The sequence below is a fragment of the Equus quagga genome, chromosome 1 (genome assembly GCF_021613505.1).
Source record: "Equus quagga isolate Etosha38 chromosome 1, UCLA_HA_Equagga_1.0, whole genome shotgun sequence".
In the NCBI taxonomy this organism is placed as follows: Eukaryota; Metazoa; Chordata; class Mammalia; order Perissodactyla; family Equidae; genus Equus; species Equus quagga.
In genome coordinates this window covers 27546609-27571105 of record NC_060267.1, presented here as the reverse complement: position 1 = coordinate 27571105, position 24497 = coordinate 27546609, and the positions used below count along the sequence as shown (strand labels likewise).

At 40.3% G+C, this 24497-nt stretch overlaps 1 protein-coding gene across 1 annotated transcript in view; it reads left to right on the top strand.

Moving 5' to 3' along the window:
• Window positions 1-2884: 2884 nt before the first annotated feature.
• Window positions 2885-24497, top strand: part of CPNE8 (copine 8) — a 209521-nt gene continuing 187908 nt past the window's right edge. Inside the window, exon 1 of the mRNA XM_046685801.1 lies at window positions 2885-3713. Within this exon, the coding sequence (XP_046541757.1) occupies window positions 3577-3713 (137 nt within the window). The 5' untranslated portion in view covers window positions 2885-3576. The remainder of the gene's footprint in view (window positions 3714-24497) is intronic.

Below are 24497 nucleotides of genomic sequence, written 5' to 3'. Positions count from 1 at the left end.
TCAATGCACTCGCAAACAATCTCAGTAAGATCTTTTGGTAGACACTGTCAAACTGATTCTAAAATTTATAGGGAAATGTAAAGAATTGAAAATGACAAACGAATTTTTAAAATGATCAAAGTTGAAGACGTTACGTTACCTGATTTCAAGAGTTATTATAAAGCTATAGTAATCAAGACTCTCTGGTATTGGCTTAAAGAAAAATGAATAGATCAATGGAAAGGATAGAGTCCCAAAATGGATTTATATATATGTTCACCATATATATATATATGGTGAATGATTTTCAACAAAAATGTAAGGACAAATCAGTGGAAAAAGGCTGGTCTTTTTTTTTTGAGGAAGGTTAGCCCAGAGCTAATATCCATCACCAATCTTCCTCTTTTTGCTGAGGAAGATTGGCCCTGAGCTAACATCCATGCCCACCTTCCTTTACTTTATATGTGGGACGCACCTGCCACAGCACGGCTTGATAAGCAGTGCGTAGGTCCGCACCTGGGATCTGAACCAGTGATCAGAGCAGAGAGTGGGAACTGAACTGCTAGGCCATTGCCCGGCCCCTAAGCTGGTCTTTTAAACAAACCATGCTAGAAAAATGTGATATCGATGAGCAACAAAGAGAACTCAGACTTTAAAAAACCTCAAAATAAATCATAGACATAAATGTAAAACCTGAAACTATAAAACTTCTAGAAGAAAACATAGAAGATAATTTTTGTGACATCAGATTAGGCAAAGATTTCTTTGACTCAACATCAACATTGCAATTGATAATAGACAAAGCTGAATAATTGGACTCATCAAAATTAGAAACTTCTGCTCTTTGATAGATAGTTAAGAAAAAGAAAATACAAGCCACAGACTGGCAGAAATTATTCTGTAAACTGTATGTGATAAAAGACTTGCATGCAGAATATATAAAGAGCTCTCAAAATTTAGGAATAATAAAACTAACAACCCAATAAAAATGAGCAAAAGATTTGAACAGTCACTTCATCAAAGAAGATTAACAGATAGTAAATAAGGACATGAAAATATGCTCAACGTCATTAGCCATTAACCCACAATGAGACTCCTAATGACAACATTATTAGTCATTAACCCACTTCTATACACCGATTAGATTGGCTAAAATTTAAAAGACTAACAATAATAAGTGTTGGCAAAGATGTGAAGCAACTGGAACTCACATTGCTGTGGGAACAGAAAATAGTCAAACTATTCTGGAAAACAGTTTTTGTACTTTCTTAAAGGTTAAACACTCACATTCTATGACAGCTAATCCACTCCTAGATATTTACCCCAAAATAATGACAGCATATGTGCACATAAAGATTTGTACAAAAATGTTCATAGCAGTTTTATTTGTAATAGCCCAAATCTGGAAACAACTAAAATGTCCACTGATGTGCGAACGAGTAAACGATTTGTGGCACATCTATACAATGGACTACAACTCAGCAATAAAAATGGAATGAACTACAGATGCACTCAACAACGTGGATGAATCTCAAAAGAATTTTGCTCAGTGAAGGAAGCCGCACAAAAAATAGTACATGTTGTATGATTCCATATATACAATTATAGAAAATGTAACTTTATTTATAGTGATAGGAAGAAGATCAGTGGTTGCCTGGACAGTTGTTTTCAGTGGTGAAAAGTGGGGCTGATTACAAGAGACATCTTTTGAAGTGATGGAATGGGTCATTGTTTTGATTGTGGTGACGTCATCACGAGTATATATGCACCAAAATTTATCAAATAGTACACTTTAAATATGTGCAGTTTATTATATATCAATTATAGCTCAATAAAGTGAAAAAATTACTAAGTAAACGTCATATGGGTTGAGTACTATTTTAAAGTCCTCAACTTTTATTTCTACAGTAGGCTTCTATAAAATAAAGGTCTGGTTACCTTAAAAAAAATTCACGTAGGTCTCTTTCCTCAAGTTAATTTTGGGCAGCATAACAGAAATGTCTAGAGTTCTAGGGCATTTTCAAATAGTAATAAACTACAGTTTAATCTGTGATAGGGAAAGAGGAAGAGAAACAGAACCTCTGGACTTAAGGGGTGACAAGTGGTGGGTGGGCAGAACAGGAAACGAAACCAAGAATGAAAAATTGGAAGTATACTTGGCAGGGGGAAGCCTCAAGCTGCGCCCACACATTTTTGCCCACCGCTTTACAGACTCTCCAGGCAGGTGGCTCCAAGTGGATTAAAATGTTACAGCGTATGGCAGGTCCTCAATCACAAAAACGGGCTCCTTCCTGAGTTGGTCCAGCCAGCTGGAAACTCTGTGCTTGGCGCGTTAAATGAAGGTGGACACTGGCCCCCCTCCCCGCTCTCCTCCTCCGCGGGGCGCCGCGTCCTGTTCTCGGTCGCCCCCTGGTGGCGAGCGCTCGGAGACCCGCAGGCGCAGGGGTGAGGCGGGAGGGCAGGTGCCGGACACAAAGAGCTCCGCAACCTAGGGGAGCGGCGGGTACCTCCCGCTGCTTTGGCTGCTTCTGCATCCTGGCACCAGTCTGGCTGCCCCGGAATCCAGTTTCCCAAACGCAGCGCTCACTCTGGCTCCTCTCTGCTTCCGTCCGTCCTGTTTCATTCAGGTCTTGCCGGTGGGACTCTGGGTGAGGGAGCTGCGTTCTATGGTTGTGACCTCCAGGTTTCAGGGCAGAACTCCCAAGCTTTTGGAAAGGAGGGGCCGCAGAAGAGCTCCAATTGTAGGAAGATTTCCACTATTAGGAGAACTGAGGGAAGAGGGAAACCCGATGGCTCCCTTAGATCCTAAAGTTCCCCCCCTCACCTTAAAGTCCACCCCGCTCCCGCCTTGTCCCATAGATTTATCTGTCACTTTACCATAGCGTGCCGAAGGTTGGAGATCGTCCTCACGTTCCACCTTCCCAACCTTCGAGTGGCCAAGGGAGGTCAGTCCAGAAGCGGGGACTCTGCTCATCTGCCCCAGGGCATAGTGGGAGGGACATCCGTGGGCTCCGCGGGTGAGGTGAGGACCAGCGCGGTGGGGAGGCGTGGATTTATGATGGGGGGAGTTCAGAACAGGCAGAGGCGCCCACACCTCCAGCTTCCAGCCCAGGCGAAGAAATTGCCTTACATTCCCGTCCGCACCTGATTGACAGGAGGGGGATGTCGCGGCCCAGGAGGCGGGTGTGGGCGTGTAGAGGCGGAGACAGAACCCAAACCGCACGCCAGGCGGGTCAGGGTTTGCTCTCCTAGACGGTTGGGGTCTAGGTCTGGTGCCATCTACCCAGCCAGGCTGGCCGTGGCTCCGCAGAGCCGGACGCCCAGAGCTAGGAGAGGATCACGGAGCGTCCCCCGCTGGGGCTGCCGCCTGCAAAGAGGGGGCAGGGCAGCCCGGAGCCCCGTGCGCCACTTCCCCGGCAGCTTCGGCCGCGGCTGGGACTGGCTCGCGGTTCCCTCGCCGCTCTGCGCGGAGGTCCGCCTCCCCCTCCCTCCGCCTTCCCGCGAGCTGCCTCCGCCTCCTTCTTCTGCCTCCACCCTCCACCCCATCCCCGTCTGTCGGGAGCCGGGCTCTGAGCCCTCAGTCTGCCCGAGCTGTGGATGTGGGCGCCAGACAAGTCCACGGCACCTCCTCCCAAGATGGACAGCCGCTACACCAGCACTGCGGGCATCGGGGACTTGAACCAGCTGAGCGCGGCCATCCCGGCCACGCGGGTGGAGGTGTCCGTGTCCTGCAGGTGAGAACGCAGCCCTTCCCCTCCTTCCTCCTGCCTTCCCATCTGCCGGGTTGATAGCGCTTGGTAAGCGCTCGGCGTACCCCGAGGCTTTGCGCGGGTGAGAAGTTGTGCGAGGAGTGGGGAACACCCCAGTTGTGGGTCTGGAGTCACCCCCGGGTCGAGTGACACGGAGCGGAGAGGGCAAACTAGAAGCGAGAAGTGGGCTACGGGACTGAGATGTCCTCTTTTCGTTTTGGGAAATGCTGTAAAAGTTGCCTGGAGTGTGACTCAGCGGCGGAAACCCCGGCCACCGCCCACTTTACAAGCCCTTTTTCTGAGCTGTATCGTTGGGTGATGACGGGAATCGAAGGGGAAAGCTGTGCCAAAAGCGCTTGTGACCGCTGCGCGCGGAGGCCCGGGACTCCCCCTGCTAGGCGCGTGCAAATCTGCTATTGCCACTGTTGGCTCGAACCTCCGCAGCTTCCTCCACACCCACTTCCTGGACCCATCCAGCTTGCTCTACCCCCACCCTACCGGGCCTTTTGCCTTAAACTTGATAGAGATTTCGGCTCCAGCCCTCTTTGCAGACGAATCGTGCCTTACCTGAAATCTGGGAAGTCACGACTTTCTGCCTGCAAGTAGACACATTTGAGTGCTTATCACAACTCCCTTACCTGACGTTCTTTGGGTCAGTTTACCTGTAAATGAAGCAGCATAATTGCTATATCACAGAAGATTTGGAGAAGGAGATGAGCAGACAACACAAAATTGGTAATGGCAATAGAAGGCAAGGGAGAATTTGCGAATTATAATATTGACTCCAGCGCCTACTCCCTTCTTCACACACTTTGATCTCTCTCGGTAGAAAACTCTGTTCTCACTTGTCCACTTTCGCCCTAAGATGTTTTTAATGCCCTCAAATCCTCCCCTTCCTTTCCTTAGCAAAACTTGCCTTGAAAAAAAATCTAATAAACATGGGTAATCTTCCATGTAAATAAGCCCTGAAGCTTGAAAATGCTGTCACCCCGGTGGTACTTGATTTTGCATTTTCACAAGACGAAGTCTAAAGCCAAAGAAATGAGTTTTGTGTGTGTGTGTGTAAAAATTCAAGCACCCACAACCCTAGCAGAGGTTTTAATTAGGGAATAGGGCCTATCCTTTAGCTATCCTGAAACTACAGTCCATGATTGCTTGCTTCCTCTTAAGGCTGACCTCAGACTCTGAAAACAATAATGCTGATAATGATAGCTGACATCAAGCTCTTGCCTTATTGTGGTCACTGCTTTAAGTGCTGCCTGAGATTTCTTTCTGTCAATTGAACAGGTGGAGCTGTATGGAAAACTCTTTTTAGAAATTAATTTCTAGGCCTTTTTCTTTACTCTGAAGCTGACTTTGGATGCTAGAGGAAGGTTAATTAATATATATGGATAATGCATAGCCAGAAGTCCTACCATAGCGGCATTTTCTAGAATTCTTATCCTCTGCTCAACATCCTCCAAAGTCTAAAGGGCATGTGGCCTGTACGTGGAATGAATATAGAAATGCTGTAAATTAAATCTGAATTTCCCATAAGCTCTTTAGGGATGCTGGGGAAATTATATCTTGGCTGGTCTTTCTGCCAATAGGGTCCACATTTAACTCCCCTTTTTTGGATGCTTGTTTGCTGTGGGTGTGCTGGGAATTCTGAAGTCAGTTGGCTTTAAGCCAGGTTGTTTTAGCTTGCTCCCTCGGACCCTGGAGAGTCGCTTGTTCCAGCCCTTTTTCATATCATTGATTTGGTGTCTTATTTTTAATTTTTAACTGTTCAGATAGAAAAAAATTCCTGAAAGAGAACCCAAGTACTTATACTGTTGAGAATTGAATCTTGTGATCAGAGATGGTGGTCTCCTTTGGCCTTTGACATGAGACCTGGTGACAGATTCTAGCTTTGTGACTTACTCGTGTTGTTACCTTGGAGTAAATTCTTACTGAATCTAAGCTTCTTCATCTCTAAAATGAGGATAATTATGGTATTTACCTTATATGGAGTGTTATCAGATTTTAATAAGATGATGTCTGAAAAGTGTCATATACAATGTTGACACAAAAGAACATGTTCAAAAGTGTTAGCTATTATTATGATATTAGAAAGGATGTTTATTGAATAAATGTATTATATATGATTCAGTTATGGAATTCTGTAAATAGTCTGGCTCTTTTGAGCTTCAGTAAAGCAGTTAAAGAAGACAAGGATAGAGGCAGCCTTGGGATACCCTGTTCCCTCTTTCTCTTTCTTCTTTCATGTGCATAAAGAGCACATTTCCTAGCATGTTCATGGGGATTTCGCATAGCAATAGGGCACCATTGTAGGCTCCTGAGTCCTACTATGAGCAAGCAGAGCAAGGAATTCCCCTGCCTTTTCATATCAGAGACCTCTGATGATTTGCTAACACTTAAAAAGCAACTCAGGAATAGAATCCCTTTTGATAAGCTCCTTTCGCTGCCCCCAGTCTCAGACTTTTTAATAACTTTATGCCATTTTCATCGTCATTTTGGGTGAGGTTAGCAAATCAGCAATCGAAGCTTGAAGCTAAATATAATTCATGGAAATCATTTAGTCTATTCATTCATCAAGTGTTTGAGTGTCTTTTATTTGTCTAGCGTTATGCCATTCTCTGTGAGAAAAGGAAGAGAAGTTCTCTGAAAATGTAAAATCTGGTTGGGAGATAAATATTACATGACACGTGATAATGTAGGACTAAATCTAAAGATGAGGTTCATTCATACGGAGGGAAGGGATCATGGTGGAACAAAGTGCTTGGAATAAACTACAGAGAGGAGATGGGGCTCGAGGAGAGACGAGACAGGATGGATGGGCGTGGTTTGCTTTAGAGAAGAGACAGTAGACGTGGAAGTTTTGTTGTGAATACAAACTTGATTGTTAGGGTGACAAATGCACTTTGCTAGCTTTATTGATGTAGAGACAAGCTCCTACTTTTTGACTTCCCTTCAACCCATTGTTTAGCATTTCTTGCATTCATTTTTCTTTATTATGTTAATTCATAGATTTTTAAGTTACTTGGCTTACCCAATTAAAATGTCTATAGCTGAAATGATACCACCTTAGAAACATAAAGTAACATTTCTAACATTCCCATTTTATTCTGAAAACAGATTGATATGGAATGAGGTAAAACCAATGGGAAAAATAATGTACAGTAATCACCTGTTTTCCTTGGGAACTTGGTTTGTTGCGCTATTTCTAACACACTATTTTGATGATTTATGTCTTTTTCTCTGATTGGGAAATTAGCTTATCCATTTAAAAGCAGTGAGAGGATTCTGTATTTCTAGGCTTTGTAGGTTAGCTACCATAGGTCAATCCTTTCATAGCAATAATCCTATAATGGCAATAAAATTAATTTTAAACACTAGTATCTAAGGAAGAATATGAAGTGGACATTTATTGAGTGCCTTCTTTGTGCTAAACATCTTAAAAAGTTCTTCCTGAACGGCCATAACTCTTTTGCCTAATCTCTCACCACTCCTCACACGAATTCGTGACTGAATGTAGTCTAACAGATATGTGCTTACTACATGCCAAAGATCGTGACAGATAAATGTGGATACTGTCCCAGGGCATGTGCTGTTATCCTGCTGGACCAAGCTCTCTGCCTGTGTGGCTGTGTGCATGTGCTCTCCCTGGCCTGAGCATCCCTTCCTCCCTTCCCCTTCTCTTCCTGATTAGCCTGTGCTCCTTCTTCAAGACTCAGGTCAAGCATCATTTTCTCTCATGACTCCTCTCCCAAGCTGGATTTTGCTGTATTCCCAAAGCCCCTGGTATGTACCAGTATCATAGTTATATTATAATTCTTGGTGTCTGTGTTCTCCTTCAGGACATGTTTTGTCTGTTTCGTGTCCGTGTATTCTGAGCTTCGCACAGAATGTGAGGTAAATAAATGCTGGATGCCATAATTCTCTGAATGAATCATCTGGCAAGGGGAGGGGAGGTTGCCTGTTAAAACATAAACTCCTAGGTGCCCCACAAGATCCACTGCATCAAAATTTGTGGGAGTAAGTCCCAGGAATCTGGACTTTGAACAAGTTACCATGTGCTAGTTATACCACTAAATTTAAAAATATATATATATGGTGGTGAAATGAACAAATCTATGAATAAATCAGTTCTGAACCTAGTGTCATGTGAGTGGTAGAGTCAAAAGTTCCTGTTTGCTTTGGGTAGCACCATTGGTGATCCTTTCTCGTCTTGCACCACCCACCCCAGCATGCCAACAAGATGTTGTCAGGCTCTGCTGGCACTGCTGGCTTCTCAGACCCCATATTATACAAGGATGATGAACTGTCTGTTGGAAATTTTGTAGCAGGCTTTTTTTTAGCATTACCCTACACTCTAAAAATTTTAATCTAGTTTGATGAGCAAATGACTCTGTGACTGTAGTCACTTGGTTTGGATTAGCACTATCTGCCTTAGTAAGGAGTTTGGAGGACACTTTTCAGTGATGTGTGGCAGCTGGCTTAGATGGCATTGAGATAGGAATTTGTGTGCCAGTTATTAAAGGGATTACTAAAAATTGTCATGTAAACCTAAAATTAAATAAATTCTATTAAAAATAAAGTTAAGACACTCAAAGTTCTTACTTCCTAATTATTCTACTACATTTTACCATTATCTATACCCTTTACTATCATCTATGTTCTATCTTTTTAATCTGTGTGGTGAAAACATTATGCAGTTGTGTGCCACTACTCATCTCATTTCAATCCATGGTCAGTGACATCCCATTGGTAGCTCGAAACTGGCCATGCTGGGAATAGTTACACCACGGAAACTGGCAAACACTGCAAATCAGGGTTTGACTTATTGTTTTCTTGTTGTCTGCACTTAAGACATTCTGTGGGAATCAATTGACCCTATGAAATTTACAATAAAAATTATATGTAAATTGTGTGCTCAGCTACGCATACTTTATATCAGTAAAATTCATAATAAATTATGTCCACAGACATATGCATTCCACTTTTTTGGGAGAACTCATTGTTAATCATATTCTTGCAAATCATTGTTTATAGGCCTTTTGTGAAAGAGAAAGCATTATGCAGACGAAAATGATTGCTGTTAGATGTCACTATTAGAAATGATAGTGTCAAGTTCAGCACTGTCTCTGGTCTTGCTTCTCTGCTGGAATAAGTGGGGTTGTGTGATCTTATAATATGAAAGATTTTGACAGCCTGCAAGTGTATTTTGAACAAAACCGGAAGATGATTGAAATTTTGAAAGTTTTTTACTTTCTTCTCCCTTTCATGTGGTCCTCTCCACATCTTCTTTGTTCTTCTCTTGCTTTGAAGACTTTTTTTCTCTGTTTCTCCATCCACTGGTAGCATATACTTTGCAAGTTTACACGTTATATTTCCAGCTATACTTAGTGATTAACGGACCATCTGGGAAAGCAAATTCAGATCCTAAGAGGGAGAATCTGATTGGTCCAGCGGGAATTGGCCCACTTTGAAGCAGATACCTGTGCTGTTCCGATTATCTGTGGTGAAAGAGAATCAGAGTGTTCAAACACAGCAGTTGGGAGCTCCACCTGGGTCCACTTTGGTTTATCTCTTAGACACAGTTTACCCTTCTGTAGTCAGACAAAAAGTTTAAAGGTAGTCTGTAAATAGGTTTTCAAATGATGTTGCTAACTGATAAATTACGAAATTACTACAAGTGAAGGAAATTAGAAAGCCTGTTATCCTGTTAACAAGGCGTATGATAGGTAAACTGAGAGCAGTCGTGGAATGGCCATAACCCTAATCTTCTGGCTGGGCAGTTCCTGAAGTCCTGAGGTTCAGAACTGCAGTCACCGTGTTATGCTTTTTGGGGCCATATTTGGGTTTGTCCTAGCCCCAGAGTTTCAGAGAAATTTGTTCTAGGGGCGTATCTGGACGGCGATTTTGAACTCTTAATGTGGGAGTCGCCCAGGTATATTTTAGCAGAGAAAAGTTTTACTCAGGTTGTTGTTCCACCAATATTTTGGTCTGCCCTGTGTTTTTTAGCATTTTGGGCCTTGGGATGTGGAGAATGTGAGTCTAAAAGCAATTCACAAAGCAGGGCCCCACGGGAAAGGGTGTTAACAGCTGTGTTCTTTCAGGTACCTCGTTTGTGGCATAACAAGCAGAAGCTCGCGTTCCTTACTGAGTTTACTCAAGGCAGAGAAGAAAAACAGTTCCTCTCAAAGGGGTTTTATTCAGTTGCTAGCCTGTTTTAGAATATAACACTTGCTTGTTAGAGCCAGTTTTGCCTAGGCTGGAAGAGCATGGGTGTGGAACTAGGCCAGTCTACCATTTACTAGCTGTGAAACCTTGGAAAGTTACCTATTCTCTCTGTTCCTCAATTTCTTCATCTGTAAACTGGGAATAATAATAGCCCCCTCCTCTTTTATTTGTTTCAAGAGTTAAATAAATTAATACATCGACATAAGTTAAAACACTGCTTGTCACATTAAGTACTCAGTAATTACAAATGAATATAAACACAAAATAAAAATCACCCACTATTTCCTCAAACTATGAGCATTTAGTTCATTTCTCTCTCATTTATAAGATCATATTTATAGTCATTTCCTCTCTCTCCCTCTGTGTGTGTGTGTCTTTATGTTCTCACATTGTATGATGGGATCATACTATATTCTATACAATTTATCTTCCGTGCTTTTCTGTTACTATTATATCATGATGATATTGCTGTCATTAGTTTTTGGAAATATAACCTTTTGTGTCTGTACAGTACGCTGGCCTCTGGGTATGCTTTATTTGTTTAACTTTTCTATTATTTTCCGAAATTTATTTCAAAAGTTACTATTCAAAATAACGCCACAGATCAGATTATTATTTACAAACGCTTGGTAACGTCTATGATTTTTTTTCCTGAGGCTAGTCTTCTCGAGCTGAAGCTATTAGTAAGCTATCTTCTCAAGGAGATTTTAATAGCTCGTTTTGGTTATTTTGCCCCCCCATTGCTCTTTAAATAAGCAGAGTCAAGTCTACACTACTGGCTGCACCTTTCTAAATACTTTTTTTCCCATGAGAAAGTTGCATTTAAAGATTAATGAGAATTTGGGGCAGTGGAGTCTAACTGCAAGAAAATGGAATTAGGAGTCAGACAGATGTCTTTAAATCCCATTTTTATCCCTTTTTGGATAACTTGGTTCAACTTTTGGAATCTCATTTCCTAATCAGCAGCATGGAAATGGTATAAAAACCAAATTTATGGAATTATTGGGTAGTAAATGAAATTGTCTGTAAAGTGCCTAACGTAATGTCTGTCATGAGAAAAGGACATGATAGTTGTTAGTCTTATCTCAGTTTCTTATCAGTATATTACTGTGTGACATGCAAGCAACATAGAAGAGAGGACACCTGTACTTTGGACAAATTTACAATCCATTTGGCGAGTCATAGAAATACGCAATGCAAGGTGACAGTTATAAAACTGCACGTTAAAGACCATCCATTATAGCCCAGGCTGCAGACCTAAATGTAGAGGGAAGCAGAATAAAACAGAGGTCAGAAGAGTGTGGATTTGGAAATGCATACTCAGTTTCTACAGATTTCGCCCCACGGCTTCCCCACGCCAACACACACAATCAGACTGGACTAATGGGGTTTGACAGGTAAGGAGGTAATCTTTAACAACAAAACGTTAGAATGAAACACATGCTAGCACCATCTTGCATCTGACCAATAAAATCAACGTTTAGACAGCTCTTTCATGTCAGACACATGATAAAACAGAAATCCAAGTAGAACACCGCACAGGCTGAAGGAGGACAAGCATTTATTGCCAATAATAAAATGAGATGTATTTAAAAGGTGTTTTGCCCCAGTGGCCAATGTTCACTGCCTGACACCCAATACTGTAATTTTTTCAAACTTATGACTACCATCAGTATTAATGCCTCTCAGCCAGGGACATTAGCTACCAGGCATTCCTTTTCAAATTGTGAGACATTTTGTCAAGTTTATTCTACAAAGAATAATACTCCAAACATTCAGAGGGAATTATCAGATAACTTCCTGAAACTCTGAAGAAATAAAATATCATTGATAGTCCCTGGGAAATATTTCTATTTATTAGACAGTAAAGCTATTTGAATATAAGCTGTACTAATGAGGCAAGAAACATGACAGCTTTGCACATTGGTTATATATTTTATTTAAATGAATGTCAAAATCTAAATCTATGTGAGGCAATGTGTAAAGCACTTAGCACATGCTAATTCACTCAGTCCTTACAACAATTTTGTAAAACAGGTGATGTTATGTCCCATTTGACAGGTGAGATTGAGGTTCAGAGAGAATTGAAGTAGTTTGGCCTAAGTCACGCATCTAGGAGGTGGTAAGGTTGAGCCCATTTTTGTCTAATTCTTAGGTGTATTTTTCTGACCACTAGCCATATGCTGTCACTCTTCCAGAAGTTCTTTATCTTAGGCTTTAAGGACAGGCTCTTTCCTATCAGTATTGATGTGTTAGCGACTGAAAAGAAGCTACAAAGCTGGGAGACACAATTATAATGGATGATATCAATACTGTCACAAAGCGGGATATAGAATTCTTTTGTGTTTTTTCTGTCTCCAATTGATGAAAGCTGTGGGTAGAACAATTCAGATGAATGGCATAAACTTTAACAATTTGATGTTTAATTTCCAAGTATTGATTCTTATCTTTTTTCCACTGCTGAGTTACCTAATGAAGCTGTGGGAAATTAAGTAATGAAAGGACTATTTAACTAGAAATCAGCAGGCAGAGTGAGATGAAAGCTAAATGCTGGAGAAAGGTGATGGACTCGGCAAATTAAAAGTAGAGGAAAATTAATTGAATCGACTATATGACATTTGTATTTGCCATTGGAGTTGAGAATTGACCTCAAGCCTATTTCAATCCACTGCTTTCTTAATACTGAGGAAGTCATCATTTAACTTGCCAACTTTTCATTAATACATTCCAGGGTTCCTTTCACCGCACATATGTTCTGCAGAATTCCATGTAAATAAAATAATTACTTAGATGTTGAAAATGCCACTACAGTATTCTGACTGGCTGAATTGTGACATGAATTTGTAAAAGTCAGTATTTTCTACTTTGCTAATTAGCTGCTCTCCCTCCCTCCCTCTCTCTATGTATAATAAGTAACAAGTGACACATTAATTTTATTAAGAACGATCTCAAATGTCAGAGGGTGTAATGAACCAGATATGATTATAATTGCCATAACTGGTTGAAACCAACACATTTCTCAGCCTTATTTAGCATAATAGTGGTTTTAGAATCATTTTGATAAATTTGTTTCTTACTGCCCACAGGTCCTTATTATTGTGCCATCTCAATGTGTATAACTCTGGTCTCATGTTTCCCAGCTATAAAGCCAAGAATATGGGAGAGAAAGAGCTAGTAGAGAGAGAGAGCAAATGAGGGAGACTCTAAGTGATACCTGAGAACTATACCAGAACAATAACTTTATTTGCTAAGCCCATCTAAATTACCTACTATTTTGGACACAGCTTATTATCTGACTTATCTTGATATCTGAACTTTTAAATTAATTGTGGAAGCAGAAACATTAGAAAGTTGATCTCAATTGATTTTTATGCCAGTGGTTTTATCCAAAGCCTCTTTGTAGGCATTGGGAAAAGGAGACATAATCAATATTTAGTTATTAGTGACTGTTTCTCTTAATTGGTAATTAAAATTAGTGAATTTAAAATATCTTTGGAGAGAAGTATGAAATATACTAGGGGAAAGATGATTGATTTTCAAGTCAAGATTTGTCCCATAATTTAAATTAAATGGTTTCAGTGTCTTTGTTTCACTTAAATAGTTTTGCCATTTGAATGTCATTTATGTGACTTCCTGCTGCCTTATGGAATGTGTCCTCAAAGTATAGTGGAAACCCCTGAGCTTTTATTCTTTTTCTGACACTGGCTCTGTGACCTTTGACAGTCCCACCACTTCTCTGGGCACTAGTTCCTATGAAAGGTTGAATCCCTGGTCTGCATGACCTGGATGTGACTAGGGGCTTGATAATGCTATGCTTCTAGAAGCAGGACCTTGAAATAAAATATAAAGATGCTCTGATTTAAGGAAATCTTGTGATCAATCGTCAATGGCCATTTGAAAGCTTAGGCCCTAATTCTAGTGTCTGAGTTTTAAAAGTGATATTAGGGTAGATTATTTCTAATGCCAACCACTTCCTACTTCAAAGTCCTCATTTCGCTTAATAGTCTCTTCCCAAAGGGATGTCAAGTTCTGCTGTTGCTGTTCTAGTTTTTCCTCTTAATAGGGATCTATAGCTAGTTTTCTTCATCCTGAAAAGGAACAGTGTTTGATGTTAATAGGTATCTGTGCCTCTCTTGCAGTTTACTTTTGTATTATGTTACCTTTTTTCCTACCACTCTGTGGCAAATATAGAGCTTATAGTGGAGATGCAAGTGGGTTAGATCTTAAGTGCTGGCTGCCTGAAGTAGTAGCTGGAGGGATTCTCACGGAGCACCTGGGCTTTGTGGGAAAGACGGCTAGAGTTGACTTTTGAAATAAAATAAACCAATACGATGTGGCGTGAATGCTGTTACTTTTTAATTGTTAGAACCTTTGACTGACTTACCGTGACTGAGCAGTCACTGAAACTTGTCTACACAGCTCTCCAAAGTGTTTGTCACTTCCTTTCCATTCGTGCTGCCGCCATTCTTGTTCAGGAAGTTACTATCCCCTAGACTATTAAAATATTCTCTATGACTCCAGAATTCACTTCCTTGGTCTATTTTTCACATATTGTGTAGTTAGCTTCCTAAACAAAGGCTGAATTGTGTGATTTTCTTTTTGCAGAAAGTTTCAGCGTTTCCTCCTTGTTTACAGAATAGAATCCAAGCACCTTAACATGGGGTTCAGCGTCTTTCCTCATCCTGCCCAGACAGCACCCTCCAGTCTCCGCTCAGACGTGGACCATAGCCAAAGTGGAGCACTTGCTCATCTCCAAATCTCTGGTGTATACTCTCACTTCTCACCATTATTGATGCTTTTGGACAGGCTGAAAAGCCTTCTGCCCACCCCCCTCACATTTCTGAGCCTAGCCTTGGTTGTCAAGATATACCTCACTTACAGCAACCCGTGAGGTTTTCCTAGACTCTTGCAACTGTAATTAATTGTCTCGTCCTTTGAGTTCCCACACCGCATTTCTTATACTTTTATTTTATTGTGCTTATAATTATTTAGGTTTTTGCTTGTCTTGCTCTCCTACCAACTTTATGAGTGTGCATTTGTTTTATCATTGATTTTCACAAAACCTAGCTGTGTGCTTTGCACATAAAAGGTTTTCAATAAATGTTTGCTGCCTGATGGACAGATTGGAAGGAGGAATCTGGACACCCATGAGTTTGTGTATGTCTACACCCTTAAAAATATTGGTTGATATGCACAGTAAGAGCATTAAAATTACTCACTTTACCATACAATGTAATAAAAATGTAATTATTCAATCTTAGTTTATATAAACATTCAATAAAGTTTTATTTGTGAAGAAATGAGAAACAAATAATTTCAAGTTAACTTACTTTGTCTCTAAGTAGAGCAAAGCTGGTTTTAGAAATAGGCACTTAGTACTTCCTAAATACTGACAGACGGTTTACTTATTTAATCTGGGATGAATACTATGTAAAAAACAAGGAGAGAGAAGTAATAGAATTTGTATGTATGATATCCTAGATAACATTCTTTTTGTTTGTTTGTTTGTTTTGTGAGGAAGATTGGCCGTGAGCGAACATCTGTTGCCAATCTTCGTCTACTTTGAATATGGGATGCCGGTAGAGCATGCCTTGATGAATGATGTGTAGGTCTGTGCCCGGGATCTGAACCTGTGAACCCTGGGCTGCCAAAGCAGAGTGCACAAACTTAACCACCAGGCCAGCTCCTCTTTTCTTTTCTTTTTTGTTTGCCCTGAGCTAACATCTGTTGCCAGTCTTCCCTTTTTTCTTTTTTTCTCCCCAAAGCCCCAGTGCATAGTTGTATATCCTAGTTGTAAGTCCTTCTAGTTCTTTTATATGGGATGCTGCAAGAACGTGGGTTCATGAACAGTGTGTAGATCCATGCCCAGGATCTGAACCGGTGAACTCCGGGCCACTGAAGTGGAGTGCGCGAACTTAATGGCTACGCCACCAGGCTGGCCCTCCTACATAACATTCTAAATAGGAAAATAAGTGAACATGTCTTTGACCTAAGGAAGATTTTGTGTTGGGGAAAGATGTTTCTATAAATTACTTTTATGAACTGAACTGATAAAGTCCAGCAAGACATGGTGGTTTCACTTGGGTATAATCTGGGGTAAGAAGAGCTATTGGTGGCTTGGCCACTTCAAGAAGCAATAGGTTTTTCATCTGCTAACATGCTTTCCCTGTGTATTTGCTCCACCAGTTTTAATTTTCTGCCACAACATGGTAAAACAAAATTTTAGAAAAGCCTATATTCCACTAAACAAAAAGTGTCGAGAATGGGAAAATGGAAAAGGAAACAATACTTTCTGTAGGAAAAGGAAAAAAATAGAATTTATTTTTATGTGCACAAGTGAAAAATGATTGTGTTTATTTAAATCCAGTCACTATCCATAAATCATATCATTTCTTACATTTGTCTTGTTGCAAAGTTTTGTTGGACTGCCTAAATAATTTCCTAGGTGCTCATAACACAGCTGAAGTATCTAAGTGCTCATTTGACTACGTTTAACCTGAACTATTATGTTCTGCCTGGTTACATCCAATCTTTCCAGAGACCCTGACCTCAAGAGTGGTTCTAACTATGTTAGAAAAAACCAAAATTATAAAGCCACTTTGTTTCAGTGAGGGCAATAAATAGATGAATTAGTTTAATCTATGGTGGTGGTGATGATGATGATTGACGAATATTTCCAGTGGACGTATAAAATGCTGTGATTTAAAAAATGAAACTATTGAGTGGTTGAATCACTTTCATCTTGGGGGCATGGTCTAAACCAACTATTCTAAACAAGGGTTATCATCATCATAATTACTTCAGGTTTTTTCAAACTACATATTAGTACTCCTGAAATTCCAGTTTGCGTCCCTACAACGAATAAGTCCTCCCCAGCATTTTCTCTATGCTGTCATTATCGAGTGGAATTTCTGCCAGTTGAACCTCAAACCCTGAGCTTCTGCCTCTTCTACATCGTCTCTTTAACATGACGGACCACTCTGCTTCTGACCAGATCCAGAGCTGTCTGACTCTTGCAGAGACCATGGCATTAGTTCCTTTACTCTTGAACCTCCCATCTTGCTTTGGCCAACCTCCTCCTTGCTGCCGCAGTTCCTGCACGTTGGGCTGCCAGAATGCTGTTCAGAAATGGCAAATACCATACTCTTACTCTTGTTTAAGACCCGTTAATTTCCTATGAAATAAGTCCATGGAGATCTTCCAAATCCTGTCCTAGCTTTTCAGCCTCATCTCTTTCTCTCTCCGTCCCATGACGCTCTCCCTCCCCACTGTCCTCTCTAAACTCTAAGCCATTTCAGACCACTTGCATTTCCTGAGAGAACCATGATGCTCATGACTCCGTCCTCGTGGGAGTAGTTCTGCCTCAGTCATCTCACTTGATAGACTGTAATGATAGTTAGAGCATAACCCTCACTATGAAGACTTTCCCTGATCCTTCAGCTAGAATTGACTATCCCTTCTTTTCTGTATCTGTAATGAATTTATTATATGCGTTCCACATTTTGCTGCACATATTTGTTTACAAATATCTGTCCCCTTATTGGAAAATAAATATTCTAGAGCCAGGAGCCCATGTGTTCATATCACAGTCCCAACATCAAATCCTTTTTCTGTCACTTAGTAACTTCGCGCTTGTTGAATAAACATTTGAAAGTGTATCAGACAATTATTAAATTATAAGTTCCCATAGGACAGGAACTGTGTCATATTCACCTTTGTATCTGCTTAGTATCTAGTCCAATGTTTTGCATACAGAAAGTGCCTAATAATTATTCATTCAATGTATAGTTGAAGAAAGGAAAGTAGAGCATCCCAGGTGAATGCGAACCATGACTGGAAGGCAGAAATGCAGGGAAGAGCGTCATGTCTGTTCCTGTGTTTATGCCTTCCAGTCATGGTTGGCATGAAAAAAATAAAAAAATATCACTTGTATAAAGACCGGATGAAGGAGATGTGGCTGAACGATTGCATATGCCTGTTTCACTTCATTATTTTTTAGGATTCGTATAACTATATGTAGCATGGGTTCACAGTTGCGACTGAGCTGGTGTTTTTTTGGACCTTGAGTGTTTTTGAGAGGGGGCAAATTCCTGGTCTAATCATCTGTGACAAGGATAACAGATGCATATTAGAAAATTATTCTCAGTCTCCCTATCTCAGCTGGTCATTTGTGCTTACAAACAAATTTCCTTCCCAGATTAATCCTTCATCTGTTTAAATTGTGTTGTTGATTCTGCAAGGCTCAGATTGCTTTTAGGGACATTTGAATTGTTCAATCATCAGTGATCCAAAGAAATTACAGAAGATATTATTTAAAATCTGGAGGACAAAGCAAAATAGCTATCAACTTGGCCTCACCTTTATAGGCGTGTTATTTTTCTCATTGGCATAGCCTATGTATTGATTGATAAATCTTAAAGAGAGCTGACTCAAGACAACCCTGCATATAGATGAAGATTTTCTTTTGAAATCTTGGGCCCAAAGATGCATTACCTCTTCCCCACATAGAAGCAATATGTTGCTCAGTAGCTAAGAGACAAAGAAACAATTAGAAAGCCTAGTCGTGTGACCAGTAATATATTTTGGGAGTGGTGCTTGGAAGGCAGCAACATCTGAGCTGATGTTGGGCAGAGTTGTGTTAGCCTTCAGCTTTCTGCTTTGTGGTGATTGGTGGACCTATCACACTCATCAGCTCTTGGTTTTTGGCCAAGTGATTGTCACCTACAGATGCTTCCTGCGTCGACTCTGGGAGAAGTAATAAACCCTGAAAGGCTGCTAATCTAGCTGCTTGTTTAAAATATGTGGAAGCTCATTGCCCACCCTGTTGTTAGCAAGTGAGCTGAAACTGGTTATTGCTTTTAGAGTAGACAGGAGAAGGGATTGAGGAAAATGATGACACGCAATCTCGAATGTTGTAACATGCTCAGGGAAATGTGTAATGTGTTAAGGAGCAGAGCACAAATTTAGAGATTGAAAGATCTGGATTTAAACTGCAGCTCCATATAGTACCAACTATGAGAGTTCAGGTAAATTAATTAATCTCTCTGTGCTCTGGTTTATAAATGGGGATGGAAATTCCTTCTCACATACTGTAGTTGCTATGAGGATTGTATGATATAAAATCAAAGTATTTAGCAAGTTCCTGTCACTTAGCAAGGAAATCTTATTTTTAAAATGACATTCAACAGAAATAGTTGGACAACGGTGGATCACATCATGAAGACAGTGGAGGCTCTCTAAAAAAATCTATAATTTAAAAAAAATGCTACATGCTTGTTGTAAAAACACACAAAAAACAAGCCAAACAGCATTGGAAAGGACAAAGGAGAATGTACAAGTCACCCCAATTCCACCCAGTGTTAGATCACACCAACTAGATATCTCTCTGTGCATTTATTTAGATATGTATGCAAGGCGTGTATCCACTAATATCCATGTTATGATGACTTAGATAAGGTGGACACAATTTTTCCTTGGATTGCCCACTTCAGATATTAATACCTGAACCTGGCTTCCTCTCTGCAAGCCTGGTGCCACCTGCCTGGAGAGCAGGAACTCAAATGCACCTCTCTAAGCGAAAGATCTCAGCTGCCATGCTGGTAAATCCCTCTTCCTTTCTCTGCTTCCACAGAGCCCTTGCTGCTGTTGTTAAATTGTCACTGTTGACGTGCCGCTGGAAAGTTGCAGTGATGCCCTTTTGCTACAGGGCCTGGCATGTGGTCTTGCTACCTGCTGCCCCCTGGAGCCCTGCTCACTGCCTCGTGGTGGTCATCTCTGTTGACTTACCAGGGTTTTGTGGTTCTCTTCTTGTTTTAGTTTCCCAGAGTCAGCTATGTTCCTGACTCTGACATTTTATCTATTATCTATCATCTATGTAACAATTATATTTTAACTTTAATTACTGTATCATTTCTGTATTGATGTTTCCAATGCATTCATTATCAAATAAGTTCATATTTTCTCTGGGCCTTCTATAAAGCTTAGAAAGTATTCTTCATGCCAAGATTTTCAAAATAGTATCTTACATTTTCTTCCATTTGTTTCTAATTGGTTCTGGTTGATGTTATATTTTCTGTAATTTACTTTAAAATATTTCAGCAGAGACAGTGTTGTATAGATCTGTTTGTTAGACTGTAAAGTTAAACCTGAAGTATCCTAATCAGGACAAGGTAATCAAGGACATCACCTTGGATGTGATGCAGTGGTATTTGAAGTCTAATCGGGAGTTCACACTCCAGAAGTGGCTACTCTGGACTGTTATACTATCTTTATCCTTGATCAGCTCCAGAGGGTTTTGTAATTACTCTGGATGTCAGAAATGACTTTTTAATTTACTGGTGAAATGTATGGTGATCAGATATGTAGATTGACCACATCACACCACTAGATGGTTATAATAAGACAGACGATAATAAATACTGGAGAGGATATGGGGAAATTGGGACTCGCCTGCGTTGCTGGTGGGAATGTAAAATGGTGCAGCTGCTTTCAGAAACAGTTTGGCAGTTCCTCCAAATGTTAGAGATAGAGTTACCATGTGGCTCAGAAATTCCATTCCTAGGTGTACACCCAAGGGGGATGAAATCACGTGTCCACATAAAAACCTGTATGCAAATGCTCATGGTAGCATTATTGATAACAGCCAAACAGTGGAAACAGCCCGAATATATATCCAATGAACAAAATGTGGTATATCCATGCAAGGGAATATTATCTGGCAATGAAAAGGAATGAAGTACTGATACTTGTTACAACATGGAAGAACCTTAAAAACGTCATGCTAGGTGAAAGAAACTAGTTACAAAAGACTGTATATTGTATGGCTCCATGATTTGAAATGTCCAGAGTAGGTGAGTACATGAAGACAGAAAGTAGGTTAGTGGCTAACAAGACCTGGCAGAGGTGGAATAGAGAGTGACAGCTAATGGGGAACAGGGAGTTTTGGGGGGCACCTGTGATGAAAATGTTCTAAAATTAGATAGTGGTGATAATTGCACAACTCTGTCAATAAACTATAAAGCACTCAAGTGTACACTTGAAAAGGGTGAATTTTATGGTATGGGAATTATATCTGAGTAAAGCTGTTATAAAACAAGGTATGCAGATTGGCTGGAAATATTGCACAAGTGAACAGGGCATACATACCTAGTGAGTTCTGTGATTATGCCGTTTAGGGCGGGCTCTTGGCCTAAGGACTCCTTGAGTTGGGGGTAGGCGGGGCACGGAATGTTTAGAGGATTCTCTAGACTGATTTGACCAGAAGGCTAGATGAATCTCGCCACAGAATATTGTCATATCTGCCTTAAGGTGCTGTTCGGAATGCCTGAAAGCACAGAGAACTGGAACTTCTTTAAGCTTATAGAGCACATTGTGTGACTATTTTGGGTCCTGCTTACTAATGAATGTTTGTTTCTTTGGCAGAATTTGGTCTGAGAGTTGCTTTCCTGGTAACCTAGCATTTGGCAGCAAGGTTATAGTGAAAGAGGGCTACATAGCCCTCACACACTTCAGCAATGCAAGGCAGCAGATGACTACCAGAAAGTCCAAATTGGATAGGACAGTTATTAACAGTTGATAAAATTATTGACCTGTGTGTTCTCATCATGCCTTCAATCACTTTACTTAATTGTTTTTTTAATTTTGAAGGCTTTTATTAGTTAATTCTCTTGTCTTTTTGTATGTACAAGATTAAATCTTCTGCAAGTAATGATAATTTAATTTTTCTTTCCAATACTGTCTCATTTTTGTTTTATATCTTATTGCCTAGAACTTCCAAAGTGATGCTGAATGATAACAGTTCATTTCATTTTGTTTTCAATAATGTAGACAAATAGTCAATATGACCAATACAAACATCAAAAATCAATTAAAAATTTACAGAAATGCACCTTAAGCACTTACTATTCTTGTGACTTTGGCCACTTTATTTATCCTCTCTGAATTTTATTGTGTCATCTGGAAAATGGTTTCTGATAATAATTGCTGCTTGTTAGGATTATGGCAAGGGTTAAATGAAATGATTTACTTAAAGTCTCAGCACAGTAGCTGATACTCAGCTCAGTAAATAGACAGTAAGTGCAGAATTTGTGACATAGGTTCACCTTAGTTAAATTATGGCACATGCTGGAGGGAATAATCAGTTCTACTTGCCCAGGGCACAGGAATGGGAGGCTGAAAGAGGAATTTGTATTTCCAAGCAGGAATGAGTTTGGTGAGGAAATTTAAGGAAAAGGGGATGCTAGGGATAAAATGTGAGTATGGAAATATGAGGCAATATTAGCTTATGAGACTGAAAAAATCTGAAATGTCTGGAGCTGTCTGTGACGTGGAATATGGATAGAGGTGCAGCTGGAGAGAAAGCTGGGGTCAGAATGTGGCAGGTTTTTAGGCTGTTAAGGAGTCTGGAGTTTCTGTGGACAATGGGTTGTACGCAAGGGAGCTGTTTGGCCAGGTTTTGCTATGGAGAACTTTTCTCTTGGAGGCCTCTTGACGAATGTACTGAGAGACAGGAGGCAGGAAGCCCAGTTAAGAGCTCTAAGGTCTGGGAGATAGTTGAGACTAGGAAGCAGAAGCCAAAGTGGGGAAGGCATTAGGGAGAGGGAAAAGGGAAGATGGCTCTGGGGTCCGGGGTCTTGCTTGGAAGAAAGGTGATTTGGACAGTGTTGCTGTGTTAGTTTCCTGTGGCTGTTGTTACAAACTGCTACAAACTTAGTGGCTTGAAACACCGGAAATTTATTCTTTCACAGTGCTGGAGGCCAAAAGGTCTGGAATCTGTGTTGCTGGGCTGAAACCAAGGTGTTGGTAGTGCCGCTCTCCCCGTGGAAACTCTAGTGGAGAATTCATCTATTCCTTGCCTTTTCCAGCAGCTGGTGGCTGTGGGCATACTTTGGCTTGTGGCTGCATCACTTTAGTCTTCATGGCCAGAGTCTACAGATCTCTTGGGGCTCTGTTCACATATTGTTTCCTCTGTTTATGTCAAAGCTCCCTCTGCCTTCTTCTTATAAGGATGTATGTGATTGCAGTGAGGGTTCACTTAGATAATCCAGGAAAATCTCATTTCAGGATCCATAATTTAATCATATCTGCAAAGACCTCTTTTTCCTAGTAAGGTCACATTTATAGATTCCAGGAATTAGGACCTGATATGTTTAGGGGACCATTATTCGGCCTTCCATGGTTGCTGTTTACTGAGATAGGAAATAGAGGAGCTACAACACTGGAGAAAAGATAATGAGATTCGTTTTGTATATGGGTTTTAATTTTTTAAGACTTGTGTCCTGTTCTCCGTCTCTGTTTATCCTGCCTATTTTTGTTAACATAAATGTTATGTTTCTTGGGCCAGCTCCAGGGCAGAGTGGTTTCGCCGGTTCGAGTCCTGGGCGCGGACTTGGAACCGCTTGTCAGCCCATGTTGAGGCGGCGTCCCACATACCACAACTAGAGGGACCTGCGACTAGGATATACAACTATGTACCGGGGCAGGGATTTGGGAAGATAAAGCAGGAAAAAAACCGAAAACAAAGGATTGGCAACAGTTGTTAGCTCAGGTGCCAATCTTTAAAAAAAATGTTTCGCTTCTCCAGCTGAAATCAAGGGTTGAGTTCTGTACCTTTTTCTGAAAGCCTGCATCACCCTGAGTTAACCCTACATTACATGAAACCAATGGGTTCTTCCAAATCTGGCATGTCGGATATGTCTGAAAAAGCTTTCCTTTTAGGTAATTTCCAAGACTATCAATCATTGGTGAATTCCTCAGGAGAAACATAAAAGTTTTCATTGTTATTTGTCTTCCCCTCAAATTTCTTTTAGTATCTAAATTAAGTTCAATCCATGCAAAGGTTGAAACTGTATTTTTACCACTGACCTTTTCAGCTCAACAGTACTACTAAATAAATACTTGAAAAAACCAATTTCAGCAAAAACTGAAAAATAGCAAAGTTTATTTTATTCTCGCTTTTTTTGGAGTAATATGTATCATGTATGATAAAGTTCTACTTGTATGTCAGGCTATGAGAGGAAGCTGTTGAGCTGACTTTTTAGTTTATTTGCACAACTTCAAATCTGAGAGTCTTTTCTTATTTTCTTGAAAGCCACATAATCTTAAGTACTTTCCAGTGACCCTCTCCTTCAGAATTACGTGGTATCTTAGATTCTAGCTGACTTTGACTTTTCAGTAAGCTTCAGTTTCAAAATATTTCATCTTTTCATTTCTACAGCTTTTACTTTTTGCCTGTGTTCCATCTGTTTTTCCTTGCCATAGGAATTGTAGTTTCAGGAAAAATATTCTTTTCTTCAATTTGTATGCTAAGTTTCCGAGGATAATGTTTGTTTGATGAATAAAATAAAGAATGAATATATGAGTCAGAGAGAATTAAATATTGCATTCAAATCACTTCCAAAGATGGGGTCAATTTCCTTTCGGTTACTTAAAAAAAAAGTTTTGATTTTCTTGTCTTTTTAAAAAAAACTCTGAAAACTGTTTTGTGTATGTGTGTTTTTAGATATATATATTTATTTTGTGTGTCTGTGCATTTAAATACATATA